Genomic DNA, 21,619 nt, shown 5'->3' with positions numbered 1-21,619 from the left:
AAACTTCACCAAGCATATGGATAAATTTCCTCCAAAATTTCATATTTAACTCCTTCTCCTCACTGTTCTACCCAAATTTCTACCCAAATTTCCCTGGCTAGAACTTTCTGTTTCACTTCTCCTCTGATCAGCTCCAGGCGGCAGCCCTAGCAACCTCTTAGCCTTAATAGACTTAATTATGCATGATATGTGTATGTCTATGAGTATAATTCTGAAGTAATGTCATTTGATCAAAAAAGCCACCTCAAGATCTTGAGGAGTAACTTTGAGAAGACTGTTAAAGAAGACAGATTGACCAAAAGAAAAAAAATCCAGAAAATAGATTCAGAAAAGAAAAGTAGAAGTTATGAGATAAATTGCCTACTTCCCTCAGGTAACATCCACAAACCATTTCCCAACCAATTTAAGAGGAAGAGAGTGAGGCCTACAACTACTACCAAATTTAAGACACATAACCCAAGACAGGTTATTAAATTGATGCCTTAATTGCAATTTACTGAAGATAATTATCAGTACTTTTTTTAAGCAAGGATATATTAAATTCTTTATTCAGTTGAATGTGTATTTTGCTTCCCCCTTCTTCCTATTCCTATTACATAAATCCTAGTTCCTGTTCCTTATAATTCAATTTTGTTCAGTTGTTTTCTACTCATTCCAACTGTGCTTTCAGGAACTTGATGGAGCAGCAGCATAATACATAGTTTTAGTCAGAATGGGACAACTCACCATGGACTACTCGCTTATAGGACAACTCATCATGGACAATATAACAATTCAATTTAATTATTTAAAATAAAAAATATATTTTTTGTCATTCACATTTCCTTTTTTCCGTCTTTTTGTATCCTTTATAAATGATTTTATTCCACCATTCCGTTGATATTAGTGTAGCTCTTGTCCCACAGTGAGTTCTCAGGGCAAGATGACCGTGATGAGTTGTCCAATGGTGAGTTGGCCATGGCAAATTGGCCATGGCAAGTTAGCTGAGGTGAGTTGGCTGTGGTGAGTTGGCTGTAGCAAGTTGGCTGTAGTGAATTGTCATAGACCCTAGTTAGTATCAACTTTCCTCTTTCCCATTTGAGAATTTAAGATTCATAGTTGTAAATACCAGATGCTTTGTGGAAAGTATTACTAGAATTACAAATGAGGTAGCTCTAATTTGCTACTTGTCTATTAATGATAACAAAAGATAAATAATTTATCCTGAGCATAGTATTTACACCATCTTCATCTTGTGGATAAAATCAATAATGTCTGCTGAGGCTTTTTCCATGTTCAAGGATGAATCAAGATTTTTTTTCCACCAGCATCAAAATGCCACAAACATTCTTTTCTTATTATGAATGTAAAGTCTTGAAGTAGAAACAAACATGTAGGCAACATTTATTGCCAAAAGGAGCAAATCTTTTATTCCCATAAGAAATTAGGATAACTTTATATATTGGCAGTTGTCCTCGAATCAATAACATTTATTTATCAGATTTATAGTTTGCCTTTTATTCAGAAGCTTATAGGCATACATTTTCCTCCTCCTATTCATCTTTACAACAATCATGTGAAAAATGTTCGACTGAGATACAGACTGTTCCAAAGTCACTTAGTAACCTACTTCTCCCACTCCTAGTCTAACATCTTAACTCTGACACTCTACTGGATAAATTAAACAATCCTTCTATTTGTTAGTATTAATTTTTATAATTATAAAGCCTGTACATCTGGGCAATTATTTATAGTGCTTCCTTGAAATTCCATCTAACCCTCATGTTTCCTTAATTGGTAATATTAATACCTGAGATGAAAGGAATCTGCTTGTACCTTTTCCAATTAACAAATGTTATTAAAAAAAACAGAAGCTGCCTGCCTTCTAATAAAATATGTTAATCTGAGAGACATGAGCTATATGAGATACATCTAAATTGCTTCCTTTCACCTTCTCTAATTTCAAGATTATTAATACAAAGGAAGAGGAAAGGGACAACCTACATTCATAGATTATTTTGTAAAATTGCTGACTGATGTGATCAAAATTTCTATCTGCTTAGTATCCACAAAATATCCTAAACAATCATACTTTCTCAGCATGGAGAAACTTTCAATAACTAAAGCAAAATGAAAGACATAATTACTCCTCAGAACTTGCCTTATTTCTAAAACTACTTGTATAATTTGATCACCTCTCCATCAATATATTGCTTAACGCATTGTAAGCCGCCCTGAGTCTCTGGAGAAGGGCGGCATATAAATCAAATTAAAAAAAAATATATAGTACTATTTTTTGTAAAATATCAGCAAATAAAATTCCCCCTTTCCGCCTTGTTTCTCCTTGCTGAGCAGAAATTTTAGTAAGTCAACATTTCACTAGTGGTGTTTCTGGAGGTAGCAACAGAAAACAAGAGGGAGTGCTACCCTTGGAATCTAAGCAACTTCAAGATGTCTCAACAGCTCATGACACTCTTTGCAAAAGTTTCCCATTAGGTGGCCAGTCCAACAGATGAATATCTATTATATGTTAGTATTGTGGAATATTTAAATAATATTAATAAGTTAATATTATATATATATATATTAATATTTAGATATTAATTTCTATCTTCAATATAGATGACATTATTTGTTCTCATTATTTGATGTCTCTATGTCTCAGGAAGATAATATATAATATGATTATAATAGGATAAGATAGATAGATAGATAGATAGATAGATAGATAGATAGATAGATAGATAGATGATAGCTTTTAAACATTTTAAATAAAATGGACCTTATAAACTATTAAACTTTACCATTAATTTATCAGTGACTTACTTTTACAAACAGGTGATTTTCCTGTCCATTTCATGTCTGGTTTACATGTCCGGTGTTCTGATCCACCAGCAAGAAAAAATCCCGGCTGACACGTATATACCAGAGTGTAGCCTAGTGTAGGTAGATCTATTGCTTTTACATCTACATTCGCTGGCGTCTCTGGCTGTCTGCAACCATGAGCTGAAAAAGTTTTAAAAGCTATTGAAATACTCTAAAATAACAGCAGAAATTAGACCATTTGTAGGATACGTGACAAACATTTTATTACTTTACACTTTTGCTTGGCAAAACATATTATTAGCATATCATTGTTACATATTTCTCCATGCTGTTAATAAAGAAACAATGTAAGAGAGAAATGTGAAAAAGCTGAAACTGAATGTGCTGTGACACACCACATAGTCCTGCACATGATGCATGGACAATCATTAGGAGGTAACAAGGTAATAGAGAAGAAAAAAAAACAGGCTGCTTAACTGCAGTTATAGCTCTTGGAGTGGCCGTCTGTACTTCCACAAACAGGCTTATTATTCTTTTGAAAACATTCTGAACCAACATTTTTGTGGTGGTCCTTGACTGCTCCATCCTACTGTGCATGCCTGAAGAAGCTGCCTAAATTCATTGAGCAAACGCCTCCCCACCCATCCCCAGTCAATAGGAGAATCACGCAAATGAAAGGCTATTTAAACAATTATAGTTACAGGCAAGCAACCTGCTTTTCTTTATTGTGGTCTCTTGTATCACCTTCAAGAAAGACTAGTAAAGTATGCTAAGGCAATTAATGATGCAAGCATCAAAGCAACCTGGATAGTGAGGCAGGAAGAAGGAACAAAGGTTGATGGCTGCGACCAGTTATGTCTATAAAGCTACTGTCCAATCAGAAAGGCCCCACATGGAATGAAATGTATTAATCTTTCTTAAACAGATAATTCTCTCTGAAGAAACTGAAAATCCTTGCTGTGAAAAACTATAAAGTAGAAGCAGCAGCATTTGTGTAAAGTTCACCAAGTAGCTAAGAATTGGAGTAGACTTTAATGAAGCCTACTCATTAAAGAAGAAAATATATCAGCAAAATGGTATCATAGTATAGTGAAAAGTGGAATCATGAATAGGAAGCTAATACAGGGGTACAATATTTCCTTGTTCTTATGGAATATTATGCATAATGGCTCAATTCTGAAAGTTCTCTACTCACTTGCACAGTGTGGTATAGGATTTTTTTTTTTTTTACAGAGAAGCCAGCTTCATCATCAAAACACATAAAATGGATGAGACAATAAAAATATTCCCAAAAAATTGTACTGGCATTGTGGAAGCCTTCTAAAAATTACCTTTAAAATAGTTTGAATATACAGTATTGAGTTCAGTTGAACTATGGAAAGCACTAATCACTGCTAAGTAAATTTTTTAAGAGATGGAAGATTTCAAATGCTGAATTTAAAGAGCTGATAAAATCTCAAACCAGTCATTAATGATAGAAGAGAGAAATGAAATAGGAAAAAAAGCAAAAGCTTTCACTAGCCTCAAATTCCATATTGATGTTTTCTCTACAGCTCTAAAAATAGGCTTTGCCTCTTGTGTTGTATGAAGTCCAGTCGATCTGCCATACTATGATCCACTGAGTCCAAATCTCAGCATAGCATAGAACTCCTTGGTGCATTGTGTGCAGCACAACTAGTTGTGATTGTCTCTCATTTCACTCATGTGACAACTTTACTTTGCAGAGCTTACTGCTTGACTTCTGGGAGCTATTTATGTTGGTTTTCACCCATAAAGCCCTACATGGCTTGGAGCCTGAATATATATGGTACCTTCTTTTTCTGATTTTTCTGCCCATCCAGTAAGATCTGGAAGGGCAGGTATATTTCTGTTCCCATCAACAAGGCAATGTCTGCTTCTGGATGGAAGAAGTGCATTACCTGCAGTCACCCCTACTCTTTGGAATAGCACTGTCCCTGAATTTCATTTGGTCCTAGCTCTTCAGGAAAGCTTTGAAGATTTTGCTGTTATAATAAACCCTGGAACAGGGTGCTTTATGAACCCACTGGTATATATATTGTTTCTCCAGTTTAGGTGTTTAACATTTGCTTATTGTTTGCTTAAAGCAGGATTAGACTGCTTTAAATTGTTCTTAGTCTTTGTACAATGCTTTGGCAACTGATATTAGTTAAATACAATAATAGGTTAACTTCTGAGAAGCAAGATCTGCAATAAAAATAATGCGTACAATAGTCTTCCTGAGAAGATTTTGGATGCCCAAAACCTGACCAAAGGGGGGGGGGAAATGCTTTTAATGCCTGTAATGTTGTTGCTACTTAGGAACTGGTCAGCTGCTGGATGTTGAATCTTGAAGCCGTTGTCTCTCTTCAAGGATGGCAGTTTGTGCATATCGGATTCAATCAACCAAAGTCCCATATGATGGGCCAGGTTTCCCAAGTTACAAGCTCATTGGCTTTGATGTGGAAGAGCCAGTCTTTACTCAAAGCCATGTTTTGAATTATATGGCTAACCACTGGGGTGCAATCTAAGTCAGACAGCAGCAACAGGTTATATTAGGAGAAATCATAGCAACAGGTTATATTAGGAGAAATGTTCAAGAGATGCCATGAAATTTATCCCCAGAAAAACATAACCTGATGTATACACTAAAGATGACTTTTTTTCTCATAAAGACAAGAAATGCCCAGTTCTTTCCCCACTGAATACTTGGGTACCCAGATCATCCTGCCTCTACTTTTTTTCTTTTCTGCAGGACCCTAGCTTGCCTCTTCTCCCTCCCCTCAGCTTCATCTGATTACCTTCCTGTCCAAGAAGCTCAGAGGAAAACTAATCCAATATATAGCTGCTGTATGCTATGAAGCATAGAGGCCAGTCAAGGAATAAAAAAGTCTCATCATTTTTTCTATAAAACTTAAGAGATAACTCTCCCAATGTAGAAAACCTACATCTCATTGAATGCTTGCTATTATTTGGTATCAACTATCAAGGATGTTGATACCATCAACATAGCGTAGGATAATTTAATGATCCTCCATTTGATTATTTCCTCATCAGGAAAATAGTCACAGTATATGGCTGTTCTAGACCCATGGAGTGTATTCTTTAGCAATGGTTAGACGAGACCTCAGTGCTTCAAAGCTGAGATTGTTATCTCAAGTATTTCTCCACTGTTACAATTGCACTGGTGTTATGTGACATTTCTCTGACCAATGTAACTGAAACAGAAGGTTTTCTGCAATTTAATACTGATATCTTCAATCATTTAGACTGCCTTTTCACCTTGCTACTTGGCTAGCTGAACCAATATGTATGATTGCCTTATATCTGGTTTATGAAGCAACAATGACTTAAGCCAACTGGGATGGCCCTCAATCAAACAGAAAGACAAAGATTGCCTATCTGAGGATGGCAGCTTATTGACATGATTAACCCATTTTCTAAAGCTGGCCTTCAAGGCCATAGAAATAAGCAATAGGATTGGCAGAAAACAATCCACTGAAACATTAAAAAAAAACATCAATGGGAATCATGAAAACGATCAACAATACAATGGAAAACATAATTGAAATAAGTCAACTATTAGTCTACTCTCATAATAAGATAAAACATTCCCAGCCACAGTTAAAAAGAATTCAGGTAAATAAATCGTAAATCCTTCTAGCATGCACAGTGGGTGGGAGCATTCATGGACTAAGAAAACAATTCAATTCAAGAATATTCATGTGCGTGAATCACAGAGATTACAAACAAGAAACTAAAGTATTTTGCAAATTAGGCAGTGATCCATAATGTTATTTAGGGATCTGTTTTCTCTCTGCCCATTTCAAAAATGATTTCTCTGCTAAATATATTTATTATGAACTACTAAAAATAAGTTTCTACTATGTTACATTGGCTATGGCTACACTGTAACAATGTTTTTCCCTTTGTAAACATTTCATTTGAAATAAGATAAGCAACTAAGTTTAATTTTGTTTTCCATCAAAATACTTTCTAAATATACATTTTGATGGCTTCTAACTGACAGGAAATCCGAAAACACTGGATGACATCCATTTCTCAGGATAAAAGATGACAAATTGGCACTCAATCTTTGGATATAAAGCAAAATTGGGGAAGTAAAGCAAATATTTTACTGACAAAAAAAAAACAGCTTTGTTGCAACTGCATAGCTATATATTCACAACTTTATCTCCCCCCTCATTATTTTATCAACATGCACATGTATGTTAATATAGGGGGAGAAAAAGGAAAAAAATGGAAGCAAACAAAAGCTGGGAAACCACAATGGAAACATGTACCGATAATAATAAGCAGATATTGATTGGGAGATTATCATGGAAATTTTGTGGTAACTAAGAGTCAGTAAATTGACAATAGATAATCAATTGGGAGACTTTTTAAGATTTTATCTTCAAAGGAAAGATACCTAGAATTCAGAATTTCCAAATCTAGGGAGTCATACAGATGATTAAACTTGGGAAAGCTGAAATCTAAGAAATTTAGAGCAGTCACTGATTTCATTAGAATTATCGACCATGTGGTTTACATTGTATGTAAATATCCTGCCCCCTCACCCCCCCCCAAAAAAAAAAAACCACCAGGATTGTTTCAGATCCATTGGAACATATTAGGCAAATCAGTTTGTAGGTAATGTCAAATATTTAAAAAATGAATAATATCTTGCTTTTTTTTAAAAAAAAAAAAACATGTTAGTGACTGCTTTGTTTTACTTACGAATACATTCAGGTTGTATGCCACTCCAAGTTAAATTTGAAAGACAAGTTCTTGTAGTAGAGCCCTGAATATGATAACCCTTTCTACATCTGAAGAAGACCCTGCTCCCTACCTGAAAAATAAAAAGGAGAAATTATGGAAAATTGTTAAAAACAAATTATTTTTCTTTTTAAAAAACAAAATTTTTAAATTTTAATTAAACTACTTATACTGTCAATTTCTGTATATGAATGGGTGCCTTGCTCATCACTGCATGTTTAGAGTAAGAGGTCTGCAGTAAGGAATAGACAAATGATGTTTGAATCTAAAGTCTGTCACAACATAATTATAACAAATAATCAACTCCCTTGTATTCAACATATAGTTTTTCCTCCTTCTTCCCCCCTTTTTTGGGATGGGGGTTGTATTTGGAGAATAAAGATCAGTGGTTTCATCTCAAGAAGTCATATCGGATTATAATTATAATGGAAAATTGGAAATATTTTCTTCAAAATCATAGTGTTGTCCTACCATTTTAAATAATAATATATGACAGGAATCAACAGCCTAGAAGAAGCACATTGTCTTCTTAATTACTCTAAGATCTTTGCAAAGTTATTGTAATAGATTTTAATGAATTCATGCATCTGCAGAAGGATAATTCTGTTGTTTATTTAATCAATGCCAATTCCTTGGTCTATAACTCTAATATTACTTGGGGGAAAATGTGCTTTTACATTTTGATTGGGAATGTTGCAATATAGCTTTACATTTAAATTTCCTGATGAATTAATGGAGAAGACATCATGAAAATGATGGAACAGGCATTTCAAAATGTACTGATGGACAAATGTGATATTTACCTTCAGTCACAATCTATGTTATTACAAGTATAAAAGTATGCAGCCGTATCTCTATTTCCTCTATTATTTACAATATTTGTTCAACATGATTTTGTATGCTCTTTTTCCTAATGTATTGACTGGATCTGCAGTTTTCTCTTATGCACAAATTTAGCAAGATTTTTATATTTCAAGATAAATTACATTTGGATGAGTGCATTGGAAAACTCTAAGAAAGATGTTAACTAAAGAATTACTGAGATACAGTTCACACAATAGATGGCAAACCACAAATTAGATCTGTTCATTTTGATATTTCAGTTAAGCGAAGTTCTCCTTATTCCCAATAAAAATGATAAAGAATTTTAAATGCTGATGAAGAAAAGACTAAGACGGCACAAGATGTAGTTTTCCAGGGAAATCAAAATTGGTCACCCTAAACTATATAATGACAGCCAATTTGGTGTTAATGGTGAAAACAACAGTTTAAAAATAGAAAGACTATGAGTTGTAGCCCCATTTTAGGCATAAAGATAGTGAGTGACCTTGGATTGGCCACTGTATCTCAGTCTAGAAAGAAAGTAATGGAAAACCACTTCTGTAAATTTTGCTGATGTCAGGAATCAAAGATATGTAAAAACATACAAACACAAATACTCAAAATACAATAGCAAAAATAAACCCTGAACAATACCTCATAACCTGTGGAGCTATTCTGGATTCCATAATGTGGTGTTCCAGGGTCTGGGCAACTGTTATGAGCAGGATCTGTAGTTGAAAACATATGAGGTATGAAATGGATTAGTAGATTCTAAAGAATAAGGTCATTTTAAAAATTATTTTCAAATTTTGAAAGAATATGTGTACTTTCAAGCCATGACCGTAATAAAAAGTGTATTTAATAAAGTGATAACAGATAGTGGGTTGAATGGAAAATTAAAGTTATATCTCTTAATTAATTCTAGACACACTTTTTACTGAATCAAGGACATCAAGCATTATGTAAGCATATAATGTAGAAGGAAAGTATTGGGATCAGATCACAGAAATTAATTGCTTTCTTTGTAAATCTCTAAACCCTACCAAATTGTTTTGAAGCAAATCTCAAATCCTCCTGTTATGCACAATCTCTAGGTCAGGTCCAGCATGGACAAAGGAACAGACTCACTTATAAAATCACTTATGTTAGCCTGATCAACGCTCCAGATCAGATTTAAGGAATACAGGGAAGATTGTAGCAACATATGGGAAATAGGCTTCCTTCAATAGTACTCAATACTATGCTGCATTTATTGTATTGATCCATTTGAACATTTGACCACTCTTTTAATTCTAATGGCATAAAATCTGTACATATGTTTACACATGTCTTTAAACAAAACTTTTGTATGTGTAGGCATAGGATATTGTTATTAAAGCTACTTACTCTTTAATTATTTCTTAAAACTTGATTATGAATGAAACATTGAGATTATTGAGGAAACAGGTTATTTTTTGCTATGTGAACATGTAGACTTCATACTACCATAACTAGAATAAGTATTAAAGTTTAGATCAAGTTCTGTTTCTCAGGGCACCATGACCAATAAATATTTTCATTTTATTTATTAAACTTATGTGCTGCCTATCTCACCTAGAGGATGGCAGAGGAAACTGGGGGATCCAGCAGTGAGTTCCCCACTGGAGGAAAGAGAGGCAGTGACTGCCAGTTTCCCCTGTTATGCTTTGCTCCACTTCATTAGGGCATTCATGAGGGTATCTATTCAGGAGGCATGCAGGTTTACGGAAGGAAGAATTAGGAAAGAATCACTGTCAGTCTCACATTGTTAGTAGAACCCTATTGAGATCAAATTCCTGAACAACTTCAACAACAATATTAATGATGCTATTATTAAAAAAAATAAAAGCAACAAAATGGCAGTGCCTTTCAGCTGTAAAAAAATGTACATGTATTTAATAAAAGTAGCCTTTTTTAAAAAAAGGAAAAAAAATGTTCTGATGGTGGTGATTTCATCAGTACATATTGTAGTCAATGTTAAGGAAGAGTTTTGTAATATGATGATTATTCCAATAAAAGAGAATATTTGTAGCTAAGGGTTGAACTGTGGGGCCTTTGGTGTTCTCCGAGCTTGGTTGTTTTCTTACAGATGTTTCATTAGCCAGCTAGATAACAAAATCAGTTCTAAGAGAGGGATTTCCGCTCTGTTTATATACAAGTGGCTTGTCCTGTCAGTGTTAATGGGAGTGTTTTTAGTGATTCCTTAATTCGGCTGTTGTTGACTGAATTGGTAATTGGTATATGATGATGATGATTATGGGATCTAGCAACAGGAATGCCAATCATTCTTATAAATAATTATAAAGGACTGCCCAGGGGACAAGGTATTCTGAATCCTTTAAGAGAAAGAAGGAAATAGAATTTGGGGTACGAAGGAACACTAAATATTCTTATGTACAAAAGTTCTTCATATACTTATTTATAGTAATGGTGATATTTCAGTAGTTCCTAGTAATTTACAGGGCACGGTATTTGCAATCTCATGAAGTAGAATTAGGATACAGTACACTACTGCATTTTTGTTTGATTTTCAGTTCAATCAGTCACTGGGATATATAATGGACTTATTTACAAAGCAAATCTTAAAGGCTTCAGCAGTCAGGGGGCTGAGAGCCTAACACAAGGATTTTTTTTTTAAAGTACTTGAACAATCAAGGGATTTTTAGCTTCATCAGCAGTTTGACTAGGCATCTGCTAATGGGAAAATAAAACAATTTTCCTCCAGCAGAAAATAATAATAATTTTTTTAAGTACCTGTAGGCCTGCCTTGAAGCTTGAAAAGGAGAGAGGGCCATTTTTGAGGAAATGCTGTTTACAAAGGATTATTATTATTATAAAACATTTTGTCTTAGAATATTTAATTAAAGTTAAGATTTACTTCAACATCACCTCCCTTTGAGAATGAATGTCCAAATATTTGTATGGTTGGTACTACCCTTAAACAGCTTGCCTATAAATCAAAGAAATGCTATAGCACGATTACAGCCCTTTTGTCGTGAGTCCAATCAACCACAACCAGTTTATTATGGTAAAGAAAAATGTGTGCCATACAACTCTCCTGAGACTATATAATATCTCATATTGCAGGTGGAAATTTTAATGTTTGAATCTCTCCTGTGAGGGAACATGCAAAATCTTCCCCTCCTGCCACCATAAGATTTTAAAACATTAAAATTAATTGAAGTGATGATCTTAAGAATATTTTTCTAACAGTATAGTAATTTAACTAAATACCATGGAATTTTCCCACAGAAAACAAGGACGGTTTGAAGCAATTTGATAAATCCGAACAAGGCTAGTTAGTCTTGGACATTTTCTGACCTCAAACACAAAGTTACATATGCTGTTTTCTTATGTTTCTAGGTCACTCATTGACTATGGAAGTCCAAAAATTCTCTACTCAGTTTGCCTCCTCCTTTATAAGCATTTCTTCCTACACCTTTATTTTTGTCTTCTTTGCTTTGCCCAAGAGTAGGGGGAAGTATGTCCCTTTTATGTAGCTTTGCTCCTCAACAATCTATATTCTTCCACAACTTCCACAAGAGTTTCTACAATTAGAGCTTTTTTAAAAAGTGGGATGACTCCATAATTCCTATATGTACAGAGATTGCTGAAAAAAATAATTAGGTAAATTTGATAAACATCTCTACACAGCAATCAATGGAAATATAAGGATTGAGATTGGGGACATTTTTGATCAGCTATCTGCAACATTTCCTCTCTCTCTCTCTTGGATAGGGTATTCTATTCTTTGCCATATAAATACCATATAGTAATTGTTGGCCAGTTTCAACAACTGAAACCACTTTACTGAATATCACTGTGTGTTTTAATACTTAATACATAAATACTTTGAACAATAACTAAAACTACACAGCAATCATATTTTGTTCTCTCTTTTTTTTTAGCACTTTAGCATTTCAGTGCTGCATTAGTGAAGTGAGCTGCTCTTGAATAGATTAATATGGTTACTAAATACTGCTGCTTTACAGAGATAAATGTGAGAAGCAAAAATCAGATTCTTTTCAACCTAATGAAGCTATTTCAGATGGAGAAGAATATGGCTTCAAAAGAATTGTGCTCTTTTGATTCCTTTAAGCCAAGAATTAATTCAACAGTGCCAAAATACAAATCAACACCTAGCTATTGAGATGAGGTCATCTAAATACTATATACAGGACTGAGCAATTTCTGTATTATTTGTGATATGTAGGAGACAGTCACACTGCTTTGTCTTATACTGATAGCTGGCTGAATTTTGTCATTACTAGGCAGGTACGCAAGAGGGGCGATAGCATGGTTAATAAACCCAATTTGGGGAAATGATTAAGTTGAAGCAAAAGGAGGTAAGCCTGGAAAAAAAAGTCTGATATTCTGGGAAGAGAGCTTGGCTAAAAATAAAAAGAAAGAAAGGAAATGGGAATGAAACAACTCTGAATGCTATGGAATTATAATGTGCTAAAATAAGTGACGAATAATAAATAGACAATAGCCCATAGGTTCCATTTTGGGTCTTAATGCATTACCGTAATGTGAACATAACCCCCTGTTCAGATATACATTTGATTGTATAATTGCTGAAAATATGGGAAGGAATGCAAATGATCTGGATCCAAAAAGACTCCCTGTTCATTTGGCCTCATCTTCATTATTTTCCAAATGTGTACTTTTGAGTAGTACATTCTTAAAGGTGATTAGATGAAAAAATCTATTTGTGAACAAACAAATTTGAGCAGATTGTTCACATATTGTTCATCAACAGGGAAATTTGAAAAATGAGTGGCCAGAACAAAAGTAGCACAGGACATCAGAGTCATTTCTAGGATGTGTTGCCCCATCCTGTAAAACACCTTCAGTTGCCACTCATTTGGGGTGGGTAGGCACCTGAAGAGAGATTGATGTAAGAATCCTTCTCAAGTCAGATTTGAGCACTACCACAGCCTTCTAATGATTCTGTGCCTGGTACTCTACTGGATGGAACAATTTCTTAAGGTTGTTTTAGAGAAACTCCTACCATTTGTCACATATGTAACTGATGTATTTACATCTAACAGTGTTTCATCATTTAATGAAAATAAATATGTCACAAAGGTAACATTCTCTGAAGCAAATCTTGACATTTTAGTTATATCTGCTTAGCAACAGAGTTATAACAATGAACGATGTGCAAATGTTTAAATGGAAGTGCAGGAAAACCTCTGAAACTCGGGGTTTTAATATCAATAGACAGTACAAGGGATATACTTTTTATACCCTCTTAATAGGATGAAAGTTACATCTGATCAAGATTAGTCTATGTTTACTAGAAATTTCATATTCATATTGGAAAGAAGATACTAGTAGAGTAGCATTACATGTTGTTCCTTTAGCAGCAGGCAAAGATGCATTGACTATGCACAAAAAAGAACCATTAATAAAACTGGGTGATAGAAGATCACCATGCAAATACGATCAACCATTGTTCCACATTTGTTGCCTTTTTAAATATTTTTCCAAATCCCTTCCAAATAACTTAATCAAGTTGTTTCTTTCTTTCTTTTTTTACTGCTCAACGGTAACAAATAAATGAATAAATTACCAATGCATGTGGGCTGAATTCCACTCCATGTACCATCAGCTTGGCAAAGTCTCCTTGAAGATCCTATCAATAACAAAGATGGCCTGCACTGGAAAGTGACTTCAGATCTGTACGTGAAACTTTTACCATTGAGTCTTCCATTAGCTGGAACACCAGGCTCTCCACAAAAGACAGCTGTTACACAGAAAGAATATTAATTCAGATCTCAAAGAAGAAGAAATAGACAAGAGAATCATTTGTTGATTCATGATAAAAAGAACTTGTATCAAACAGATCATTCTTGAGTTAGATGAATGCTAAATTGTTTCCAAGACTAAAAAAATGAAGAGAATCCATGAGAAATGTGAATCACAAGGCTTAATGCAACTATATCTGTGGAGGAAATGGACATATGGTGAGTACATTATGGACAGCATGGGGGTTGGAACATGAAAAAACTATAAAAAATCAATCAATCAAAGGATGTTTTCCATTGAGATTTTTCCCTTATGGATTTAGATAGCAAAACAACTTCCTGACAAGTTCTGAAAAATTATGTTGCCCAAATCATCAGAAAGATCTGATTTTCTAGATTTGCCCAGAACATCCTAGATAGTTAAATAATGATGGTGGTTTCATGACAAATTATAAGTTACCTTTAAAAATGTTTTCCATCAATATGTTTGGGTAACAGAAAGCAGTCTTGTTTTCATAAATGTTTGCAGAAACTTTGCAGAAATAGATCAATATATATTCAGAAGGCTTTTGTATGTGTGTATGAATAATCCAATACAGATAATGCATATCTATATGCATTATTTCACCAAGATCTCTTGTATATATTTCAATTAAAAATAAATAATGATTTTGATACATAGAGGATGTTTTGAGCCCTTAAAATGAATTATTTTGGACAATTTAAGGATTTTCCACCTTTAAACATCAATCAATAAGAGATTACTGTGTCTCCTTAACATTGTGAGGATTCTGTACAGTTTGCAAAGATTAGCAATCTAAGTATTGATTTAGCTAATTATCCAGACCTGTAGCAATATAGGCAGTTTCTCTCCTGCAGCCAAAGGTTTATGATGCTTCTATTCATTCCCCTTGCCCAATTGCTAGTATGTTAGTTATAACCGCTTTCCCAATGGAAAAACAAATATAGTGAGGAAAGAATGGGGCAAGCAGGCCATTGCTAGTTGCTGGCTGTATACCATCTCCTTAGCCAAGTGGAAGAATGGCTGGTTGATATCATGTAAGCTAGCAATATTAGGACAAAAGCAGAATCTATACCAAAAGAAAAAAGGGGTAGGATGATAAGGTAGGGTGGCTGCATAGAAATAGCCAGAGGTGATAGGCAGGAAAAGATAATTTTATCCAGAAATGTGTTTTAATTGCAACCAAAATATATTTAGCTCTTGGGAGGATCTAAATTTTGTAAAATAGCCAAAAGTGAACTCCACATTCAGTATTTTGAATATTGCATGGAATTTCAAAGTGAAAGAGTTAATTATAATTTCAGTTCCCAGCTGTAATTCATTTGCATTAATGAGAAATTGCTGTCCTGCCTGCTTTTACCTTGTACATAATATTCAGTTCCTGCTGACTCCCAATAACTCCTGCTATCTCCTCAGCCATAAATGTGCACCATTACAATAAGAAACAGTAGGTATATTTTAAAAAAATGTATAATCTTAATGAACTTACGTAGGCACTGTGGAATTTCTCCTCTCCATACTCCTCTACCTTCACATGAAAGGATAGCAGAATTGGAAAGGTGATACCCATCAGCACAGCTGTAACTTATACTTGATCCCCAGTGGAAATCAGATCCTTCCACCTTTCCATACAGGACGTGGGGAGGTGGCCCACAGGTAATAACTATCAGATTTAAAAGAGAAAACATAATAAAGTATTTAAAGATGATTCAGAATGGGAGTACAAATACATTTGATAATCTGTTATAGTTGTATGCTCTTTCTATTCTGTGTTTCTGTACATTTCATTGAAAGGATTGCTCCTCATTTGCATCATGCATGACAGCAACTCTATCTTTGTTATGGACATACAATGGAGGAAGCAGTTGCTTTGGATGGATCTAGTAAAACAGCTCTGCTCCTTTGCCCAGAGCAAGGAGACACTCTATTTATTTCCTAAATTGGTATCCAGTCTTTCTATTCATATGACACACTGTGTTGTAAAAATTACATGTTATAAATTATAAAAATAAAGAATGTTTATTTATTTATTTATTTATTTGATTTGATTTGATTTCTATACCACCCTACTCCCGAAGAACTCAGGGCGGTGCACAGCCAAACAATAAAACACATACATACAAAATTTAAAAGTAGAATAAAATCAAATTAAATAATTTTGGCCCCGACAAATTTAAAACCCCAAACTTTTAAAACCAATTTAAAATTGAATGTATAAAATACTAAAAGATATTTGAAAATTAAAAATCTTTTATAAAAGAGGGAGAAAATTAGGCCAGGCCCGCCTGGTGAAATAGTAAGGTCTTTAAAGCGCGGCGGAAGGTGCGCAGATCCGGGATCCTCCGTATCTCTGGGGGGAGCTCATTCCAGATAGTAGGTGTCCCCACAGAGAAGGCTCTCGCCCTGGGGGCCGCCAGTCGGCATTGTTTGGCTGACGGCACCCGGAGGAGCCCCTCTCTATGGGAGCGTACCGGCCGGTGGGAGGCTATTGGTGGTAGTAGGTGGTCCCGCAAGTACCCAGGTCCTAAGCCATGGAGCACTTTAAAGGTGGTAACCAAAACCTTGAAGCGCACCCGGAAGACCACCAGGAGCCAGTGCAGCTCGCGCAGGAGGGGTGTTACATGGGAACGCCATGTCGCTCCCATTACCACCCGCGCGGCCGCACTCTGCGCCAGTTGGAGCCTCTGGGTGCTCCTCAAGGGGAGCCCCATGTAGAGAGCGTTGCAATAGTCCAGGTGGGAGGTGACAAGGGCATGAGTGACCGTGCGTAACGAGTCCCGATCCAGAAAGGGACGCAACTGGCGAATCAGGCGAACCTGATGAAAAATCCTCCCGGTCACGGCTGTCAAGTGCTCTTCTAAAGATAGCCATGAATCCAGGAGGACGCCCAAGTTGGATGGGTTGAGCCTGAGCCTGTTCCTCCCCATCCAGATCTGTACGGCCTCCAGGCACCGGGACATCACTTCAAGGGCATTCATGTTATGAAATTGGGGGTAAAATATAATTTTTCTGGATGCTTTTTCTCCAAATGAAGAGTGTAGAATTTTATTCCTCTTCCCTGATTCCTATATGATAATATTGGCTCAAAGAGCTCTAGTTGTATTTTTTAAAATCAAATATATACACTGTACATTGTTGGCATGCCCAGGAGATAAATGGTGAAGCATGATAAAAACAGAGCTTCAGTATCTCCTTGTTATCTACTGAAATAGTAAAGTGTAAAGAAATGTGAATTTTGGGATTGGGGAAGGAATAATACAAAGTATCATAAGAATATTTTTCTCATGAAACTTTAAGAGTTATTTTGTAGTTGGAGTAAATGGTGAAGGATAGTTAAAATAAAGAGTTATTTTGGAAGTAATTTAACATAAAAAAATAAGAAAAAACTTATTATAAGAAATATTAGATATTAGATAGACATTTTTGCATTTATGGAATGAGACCTACATACCCTAAGACTCAAGATAGTTTATACTTTCTCTAACTTGTCCTCACTGAAAACCAATATTAAGAACAAAGACTGATGATTCAAGAGACATTTTCTTTAGCTTTGCAGATAAAATGTGAAGAGTCTGCCAAAGCAGTAGAAGAGAAAAGAAACTGAAAGATGAAACTAACTCATGTCTATCTAAGTAATGGCTTCTACACTAGAAGATTCTGGTTACAGCTTAGTGACTATCTCACATATCCTGAGAAAGTTGATCAATCATCATTTAATAATATAATTTTAGTAGTAAGAAAGGTTATGGTGTGTAGAGCACACTGAAGTACTATAAAATATTACATTCTTTAGACCACAGTTCACTGAATAAAGAGAATGCCTTCTTGCCATAATATGTTGGCTAATCCTGGGATCCAAGATATAGTGACCTCTCAAAATAAACTGCTGGTGTCATTCATAGGAGAGAGACCTTAATTTAATCCTTTAGTCTTAATGTTGGAGAGTTAATTTTATTCTCACTGTTCTGAATTTAGCTGATTGTGCAGTTTTAACTTAAAACTATGTACCTCTTCACATTTGTTATGGACTGATTGTGATATTATAAATACTAGAAACATCTGTATCACTTGCTTCTAAAATCTGCTTAAATTTTGTTTCACAGGAACTTGGAGGAATGAATTGACTCCTCATGATGTAGTGGCAAGATAGTTATATTTCCTTTTCTAAATTCACCTGGCCTTTAAATGCTTTGTAAATTGCATCATACTCTTTTCCAATGTAAGGATAGTAAATGCTTTTTTTTCAATAACAGAGAAGACAAGTAGGCAAATTCTTTCTTTATTAATAAACTATTACAACCATTTCATAACTATTTCCATTTCCTTAAGTCAATAAAAACCCATAGCAATATATTAAAAGCTTTCCACTTAAATTTACTTTAAAATTATTAAAGGTAATGCTCCTTACAAATATCACACTTTAATTCTATTCAGGCAATGGTAGAATAATATTTATATGCCAATTAAAGCCCAAACCTTTACAAATGGGTTTACTGTGGTTCCAGGTTCCGTCTTTGGTACAGCGGATGGTGGATGCTCCAACAAGTTCCATCAGGTAGCCTGGATTGCATTGATAGGTTATTGTCTTATTAAATGAGAAATCATTTCCAAACTGAATGCCATTTGCCAATTCACCTGGATCTCCACAACTGATCACTAGTTAGGAAACAACAAGAAAGTTTTCTTTTTGAAGAAACAGTATCCTACAGCAAATATGCTTACATACATAATAGATATTGTCAGAAATCTGCTAGTACAACTGTGTAATTTACATTCATATTCAAGCAGCCCCATGCTGAAACACAATCTTTAAACCAAGGGAATTTTAAAACAGCCTCTCTGTGAATATGTCTACATAGTAGAGATGAATCCTGATGGAACATAAATATAATCAAGAACCCCTGTCATGAAAATAGAACTTCTAACCTGTGTTACAGCAATCTCACTAATTTAGGAGCATAGATGGACTGCAAAGTGGAAACTTGGATTGAAAAATGAAACTATACTATTGAAAAGGATGTAAGGATCTAAATAAAACATAATGTAGATTACATTTAGTAAAAAAAAAAAAATACTAGTATACTAGACTGAAAACTGTATGCCATTATATAATACTTGCAGGTAAGACCAACATGTTTAACAGGTTAATTTACATAATAACATAGATCTCCTTCTGGCAAAATAAATCTGATAGCATAGTTTAATTTCTGGAAGTATAGGTAGTCCTTGACTTATGACCACAATTGAACCCAACATTTTTGTTGCTAAGTAAAACATTTGTTAAGTAAATTAGTAATATTCATAAAATTCATGAATAAATAATATTCATGAATAAGTAATATTAATTTATGACCTTTCTTGCCACAGTTGTTAAATGAATCACTACAGTTGTTAAATTAGTAAATCTCTAGTAAATTAGTAGTTAAATAAGTGAACCTGGAGCTTCTCTATTGACTTGGCTTGTCAGGAGGTCATAAAAGGGGATCACGTAGCCCCAGGGCAGTATAACCATCATAAATATGAATCAGTTGCCAAGTGTCTGAATTTTGATCACACAACCATGGGGAAGTTGCAGTGGTCACAAGTGTGAAAAACGGTCATAAATCACTTTTTTCAGTGTCATTGTAACTTCAATGGTCACTATATGAACTGTTGTAAGTGGAGGACTACCTGCAAATGCAATCTATGTTTATGTGTCTTAGAGTATAGAACATATAAAACTAGAGCAATCTAACATTAAGCACCTAAGCAAACTCACTAAATTTTATGTGATTTCATTGGGACTTCCATCCAAGTGAACATGATAACAAACTTACTTTATCATGCTTTTTTTTCCCAAACACTTTCCATGCAAATGTTATTTTTAATACTGAAGTATATTGTTAACAGGGTATCAATATCCAACCTGTACAGTCTGGGGCATTGCCAGTCCATGTCCCATTGGCTGTACAATGGCGAGTTGTCAGGCCAGAAGTTTTGTAACCTTCCCAACAGGCATAGATAACTGAGCTGGAAAACGAAATCCCATCACTATAGATTATCTTGCCATTGGCAGGTGTTCCAGGATTTCCACAAGATACAGCTGTCAAAAGTGAAGATGGCAGGAGAAGCAAAAGAAAGTAAACTTATTTTCTATTAGAAGTGCATACATTTAAAAACCTGAAAAACAATTATTTTTTATTGTTTGCAGTCATTAATGGGTCTACGGTATACATGAATAAAAATAATGTTTGGATTGGGCTAATATAATCATAATAACTACCGGTAATTAGTTACATATGAAAGTGATCGTCTACATAGATTTGGAAACATGAAGCACAAAGCAAAAAATATAACAGTGGGTTTATTCGGAACACTAGAATATTTTCCATCTTTTAAAATTTGCATACACACACACACACAGAAACACACACATATACACACAGCCACACATCATGGTTTAGTTCCCAGGATATATCCTAGAAATGGATAGAGTAATTTTCCATTGTTGAATCAATACTCAGTGTTTAAGTTTGAAAGAACTCAGATTCTTTGCAATGTTTTTTCACATGATTATTTTCAGACATACAGCAGCTTCCTTCTGATGCTGCATAACTCCTAATCAAACAATTTCCAATTTAGGAAGAGTTAGAACTCTAGTCTATTGCCTCAAGAGTATGCTTCATAATTTCACCACCAATATTTCTGCTGTGGTAAAACAAATGACAGGAGGGAAAATACATTTTGTTCCCAATTATATTTCCTCTAAGAAAAGGCTAAAACAAAAATCATTTAACAACAAAGCCGAGTCAAAAGGAAACATGCCAATGTTAGGGAGAGGGTTAGGTGAAGATTTGAGGAAACAAATTCATCTGAGAGAAATGGAAAATGGCTATCGTGTGGATCCAAATGTAATTCTGGATTTTTTGTTTAATTAATGATGTCTAGAAATGATATATATTTTCACAAGAGACTTTGCAATGCACACTATTGTACCATATGTGAAAATGTTCAGATACATAGTATTTAACTACTATACATGAATTCAACTGATGAAGGAACTGAGGAATATTTTACTAGTATGAAAGAAGTTATAAGAAGATGGATTGCTAACCAGAAAGGAGAATAGGCGCTTGTAATAAATTAAAATAAAAGAGGGTCATAATAATTTCTATACGTGGGGTGAATGTATACTAAGATACTTTGGGAAGGGGAAAAAAAGGTGAGTGAAGGACAAAATCTGAATCCAGAGCAAAAGTTCCCTTCAGCTCACATTTCTATTAATTGTCTTTAGCGTTCTCTTATTCTATTTCACTATCTTAAGGCAAATGTTTTAACAATGCCCATCAGCAATGTTAATTAGACAAGATTTGTTTTTCATTTACCCGTACCAACAATTTGTAGCTACATTCAACTTGCAAAGCATTGTCAAAGCAGCCTTGCT

General features: G+C 34.7%; 1 protein-coding gene across 1 annotated transcript in view; it reads right to left on the bottom strand.

The window, feature by feature from the left end:
- The window catches only part of CSMD1 (CUB and Sushi multiple domains 1), a 1,157,523-nt gene that overhangs the window by 22,398 nt on the left and 1,113,506 nt on the right, over positions 1–21,619 (bottom strand). Inside the window, exons 58-64 of the mRNA XM_070954938.1 lie at positions 20,102–20,278; positions 18,673–18,852; positions 15,686–15,859; positions 14,000–14,173; positions 9,058–9,131; positions 7,543–7,654; positions 2,806–2,985 (exon numbers count right to left, since the gene is read on the bottom strand). Of these exons, the coding sequence (XP_070811039.1) occupies positions 2,806–2,985; positions 7,543–7,654; positions 9,058–9,131; positions 14,000–14,173; positions 15,686–15,859; positions 18,673–18,852; positions 20,102–20,278 (1,071 nt within the window). The remainder of the gene's footprint in view (positions 1–2,805; positions 2,986–7,542; positions 7,655–9,057; positions 9,132–13,999; positions 14,174–15,685; positions 15,860–18,672; positions 18,853–20,101; positions 20,279–21,619) is intronic.

The sequence above is a fragment of the Pituophis catenifer genome, unplaced genomic scaffold (genome assembly GCF_029215685.1).
Source record: "Pituophis catenifer annectens isolate HBS135680 unplaced genomic scaffold, rPitCat1.0.hap2 SCAF_1, whole genome shotgun sequence".
In the NCBI taxonomy this organism is placed as follows: Eukaryota; Metazoa; Chordata; class Lepidosauria; order Squamata; family Colubridae; genus Pituophis; species Pituophis catenifer.
Note: the sequence above shows the minus strand (reverse complement) of the source record. Positions and strands in the feature narration are given on the sequence as shown.